Raw genomic sequence first — 4,709 nt, 5'->3', positions numbered from 1 at the left:
AGCAACGTGACAACAACAGCAAAAGCCACCGTGGCAAGTCTCGGCAATAACTCCACTACACCAGCCAGCAACGTGACAGCAACAGCAGAAGCCACCGTGACAATGGCAATATCAACACAATTTTCCACAGTATCACCAAACACTGCTGTGCCAAACCTTGAGGTAAGAGAAAAAGATTTTTTAAAAAATAGAGTGGGCCATTGTAGATATTTTTGTTAATGTCTAAACTGTAAATCATTCTATCCACTGTGATGGTTGTTATGTCTTTTGCAGACCAACATCACTAAAGATGAGTGTGGATCCCAGCAGCTGTGTGTAGCTGAGCCCTCTAGTTGCGACCCCTCTATAACAGGATCTTGCTTCTTCCTTGCTGCCAAGCAGCAAAGTGGTCGAAACTTTAACTTCCATCTCTCAGGAGAATCAAACGGATACATTGCAGCAACTCTCACAGGTGGAGTTGGAGAGGTAATTTAACTTCATCAACTCACTGGAAGATAAAAGGACTAAAGCTATACTTTATATTTCTGTAACGTTGGTTCTGACAGTATCATTTACTTTACCCAATTGTCTCCTGCAGGGAGACCCAACTTATGTCTGTGCAAATAGCAACGGTAAAGTCAAATTCTTTGGTTCGACCCTCAAAAATGGTGTGCTAACTATTTCAGTGGTGAGTTTTACAGTTATCCCATAAGATTAGATTGATAACAAGCCATCAAAGGTCAACTTCAGCTATGTAACATGTTTAATAGCTTTTTGGCTTCTTTTATCTGCTTAACTTTCTAAAACTTCTGTTGCACTTTCTGCTCCGCAGCTCAATGTGACCTCAATGAAGGGCAAGGTCAAGGGCAAAACAATTCAGTGCAGTTTCCTTGCCACTGTTCCAGAACCAGCGACTCGAGCAACAAACCTCGGCTTTTCGGTTTCCACGGGAGAGTATAATGACAGTAAGCTAACATCTTGCAAAAAAATGCAACATTTTCACAAGAGCAGAAAACGTTAAAACTTAACTAAAAACCGTGTGCTTTCTCTACTCTCAGCTAATGAAAACCTGGGTGCTCCCGCCCCTGTTATAAAGGTCAGCAACGTAGACCTGGAAAACCCTAATAGCACCATAACCAACGAGATTACCAACACAACAACCCAAGCACCAACGCCAAACAATGCAAGCACAGTGTCACCAGTAGGGGCTCTCATCCCCCAGCTTTCGGTAAGGGATTCACGTATACAGAGAATTATTGCCAAGAGAGCCGTTGAGAAAAAGAAAGAAAAACTCAGTTTCCACAAACATACCCAGAAACCCAGTAGAATTGACAGTGGCTTCTAAAATGGTGAGCTTGTCCCAAAACATGACAATTGCAGCTTTTATGCCAAACATATTCGCTGTTCTTATATCCAAATAATTCGGTTTCAGACCTGGCCTGGCATTCATATTTTCTCTCAGGGGGTGAAAGTTTCATCCTAGCGGACCTCCCATTGAAGCTAAACTTAATGTCATTTCTTCCCAATTGTACAGGCTTACGCTTTCTTGTCAGCAGTAGCATGAGGCTATTCAGGGTCTCCCCCAGTGTATTATAAGCCTGGCGGGCCACCAGGTTTTACTTGAGCCCCAGCAGGCTAAGCAATGCTTTTTTATCCAAGTCTTTCTAAAATGTTTGCATCTTTTAAGTCTTTATGGTTGGTGTTCAGGTATTAATCTTCCAATCTTTCAATAACACATAATTACCAAATGATATTTTCAAATTTTCTATCAACTTTAAACATTTTTAACTTAAAAACACGACGGGCCGCTGGACGAATGACTGCTTTGGAACCCAACCATCGGCCTTAGCCAGTTATCTGGGGGAGACCTTACCTTTGTAGGGTCTGTGATGACATTTTAAGATTTTTGAGACATCCCTAAAATTGTCCATTTTGAGGATTAAATGACATTTTAAATATCCTGCAATTGAAGACACCAGAAATAGTTAAATATCTATATGTTTAAATATGTGAGAAAAGCAAAGGTTTACAGTGTCATAATATTTTCCTCCACATAAGTTTGAGAAAAATGCAGCTTTCCTCTTTCATAGTGATTTGTTTTAAAGTACAAAATTTTAATTATTAGCCTTCCCTGTTGCAGACAACTATAACCCGGCAAGAATGTGGCTCCGCAAAGCTCTGTGCAGCCGAACCCTCAGAGTGCGATCCTGCTGCCGGAGGTAGTTGCTATTTCCTTTCCGTCAAGCAACAAAGTGGGCAAATATACACATTTGAGCTCTCAGGACAGTCAGAAGGCTACGTTGCTGCTGGACTCTCTCCTAGCGTAACTCTGGTATTTCATATTTAAACGTACAGATTTTTGTGTTTCCAGAAGTACAGTTTAGTCTAAATCGATGAAACTGATCATATCATGTTGTTGGGTTCTGCAGAATGGCACCCACATAGCTTACATTTGTGCAAAGAACAATGGCGCTGTCAGATTCATCACTGCCACCATTGAAAATTTGGAGCTAAACCTCAAGCAGGTAAGTTAAGCTGACGTTGGAGTGGTAAATGGGTGGGAGTCCATTGTTTTGACAGTTTGTATAACCCAAGGTCTCCCTGAACATTTGAACAATTGAACCGTTTCTCTCTTCAGTCGCAGAACTCAAGCAATGAGCAGGGCAAAGTCGACGGCAGCAAAATCCAGTGTACATTTTCAGCTGATCTACCAGACACGACTACCCGAGCAGCAGCTTATGCTTTGTCAGTTTCAACTGGGTCTTATGATGCCAGTAAGGAATCAGTTTAAGCATTTATAAACTGTCATCTAGACCTAAAGGGGAAAACAAATTACACTCCAATTAATGTTACTTTATTTTCCTTTTTCTGTCAGATACTTTTCAGCTGGGAAGACCATCGTTCCACTTATTGACACGTCTTGCAAACTTGTCGGATCCTACCGCTAACCTCACCAACCTGCTAAACGGCACCACCAGTTACGCTCCTTCTCTGCTCACACCCACACGCTCTTTCTTGCCTGGTAAGCTAAACACGATTTTTATTGGTTTTCTGATTTTTATTGAGGGTTTTTTTTATAGTTTTTTTTATTTTATTTAAACTAATTAATTTGCCTTATTTTCTCCTCCCTTCCCTTGTAGCTCTTCTGGTTACCGTATGTATGCTGGCATTCACAGCAATGTGAAGAAACCAACGTTGATACATTTTCTAGTGACTTGTGATTTCTGCAACTAAAGAAAAATTACTAAACTGGACCATTTAATGTTTATTTATTATTTAAAGTTCTTACTCGAATATAAGACTTTAGATCACTGGAGTACAATTAAGTAGCAGGTCCTGTTACACTTTTAAAGGGTTGCAAGAAAAGTGGTGATGTTTGTTTTCTTAATCAGCATAAGTCAACTTTGATTTGATTTGATTTTGATTTACGTAGCAGGACTGGGGTTTTGAGGTCTGGTTACCTTGTAAAGCCTGGTGGTTTATGGTGAAATGTTGTGTTTTATTTCTTCTTTTTTTTTTTTTACAATTGTTTCATTGAAAAGCAGCTTGTGTAAACCTACACGTAACATTTGTGTTGCAAAAAATTTTCCAACATGTTCTACTCCTGAAGCGTTGCTAAAACCGATGCCATCAAAACACTGCATTTGCTGTGATGATATATGTTATTAATAACGTAGAGGTGTTTAAATTATGAAGCCTTCACTGGCTGACGTTGTGTGCTCGTTATGTGCAAACAGAATGAAAAAAAAAATGCTGTACATGATGCCATAAATTGGTGAGTTAATAATATAGACCTATGCTAAGATTACCAGATTTTTTTTTTTTTCAGTAATTGAATAAATATATTTTCATTAAAACCGTCCAGTCTTTTTGTTGTTGTTGTTTGTTTCTACAAATTTTGGATTTTAAAAATACTCAAATTTTCTTTCCTGTCTTTTTATATCCTTTAATATAAGCTTTGGTATATATGTATTTATTGATGACAAATGGTGAGTGGTTGGTACTGTCGACTGACAGCAGGCAGGTTTCTAGTTTGAACTTGCCAACTTGTAGAGTTGGTATTTTCTCCTCAGGCTCAACTGCGGTGTATTGTGGTTCTGGTGCTAGTGCAAGCACTACAAAAGTCTCGTAACTATAACTCTTTAGTTATTGTGTGCAAGTCATTCAGTAATTCTTCATTAATCGCGGCTCTGTCACACCGCATTGTGCTCCGCTTCAGTGGGACTTCGGCCTAGCAACTGTACTTCACTTAGCAAGAAAAACCTCTTTCAAAAGTGAAAAACTACACATAACTGAGGCCAACAGAAAGTGAACAAAGTTCTTTCTGTACGTATGGGGAGACTTGCCTGTTCAACCGGTTGAACAGGCACTGGTCGCTCCAAACTGAACTGTCAGGATGAATCTGAGGGACAGGAATGTGATGGAGACGGTGTTGCTATGTGATCAACGGAAGAAGTATGAATTCCACCGTCAAGTGACTGAGGTGTGTGCCCTATATCACAGCACTCATTGCCTGTTCTGGTTTAGTTACTAGTGCAAAGTGAGCTACACTAACAGAACCAGTCGTCCACTGAACCATAATTTGTATTTTAACGAGCAAGATGACTTGTCTGCCTACCGGGTGCATTCGGAAAGTATCGACAACGCGTCAGTTTTTCCCACTTTTTGTCCTGTTACAAAATTTAATTCATTTGTTTCCTCAAAATCTGACACACAACGCCTTGTGGTGA

The 4,709-nt window shown here is 39.8% G+C and overlaps 1 protein-coding gene across 1 annotated transcript in view; it reads left to right on the top strand.

The window, feature by feature from the left end:
• The window catches only part of LOC103472757 (uncharacterized), a 7,491-nt gene extending 3,652 nt beyond the window's left edge, over positions 1 to 3,839 (top strand). Inside the window, exons 3-12 of the mRNA XM_008422590.1 lie at positions 7 to 162; positions 274 to 465; positions 578 to 667; positions 812 to 944; positions 1,038 to 1,207; positions 2,120 to 2,311; positions 2,409 to 2,504; positions 2,618 to 2,753; positions 2,855 to 3,001; positions 3,120 to 3,839. Of these exons, the coding sequence (XP_008420812.1) occupies positions 7 to 162; positions 274 to 465; positions 578 to 667; positions 812 to 944; positions 1,038 to 1,207; positions 2,120 to 2,311; positions 2,409 to 2,504; positions 2,618 to 2,753; positions 2,855 to 3,001; positions 3,120 to 3,163 (1,356 nt within the window). The 3' untranslated portion in view covers positions 3,164 to 3,839. The remainder of the gene's footprint in view (positions 1 to 6; positions 163 to 273; positions 466 to 577; positions 668 to 811; positions 945 to 1,037; positions 1,208 to 2,119; positions 2,312 to 2,408; positions 2,505 to 2,617; positions 2,754 to 2,854; positions 3,002 to 3,119) is intronic.
• Positions 3,840 to 4,709: the final 870 nt, after the last annotated feature.

This window comes from Poecilia reticulata, linkage group LG11, assembly GCF_000633615.1.
Source record: "Poecilia reticulata strain Guanapo linkage group LG11, Guppy_female_1.0+MT, whole genome shotgun sequence".
NCBI lineage: Eukaryota > Metazoa > Chordata > Actinopteri > Cyprinodontiformes > Poeciliidae > Poecilia > Poecilia reticulata.
The sequence above is the reverse complement of the archived record's forward strand: the minus strand, read 5'-3'. Positions and strand labels throughout refer to the sequence as shown.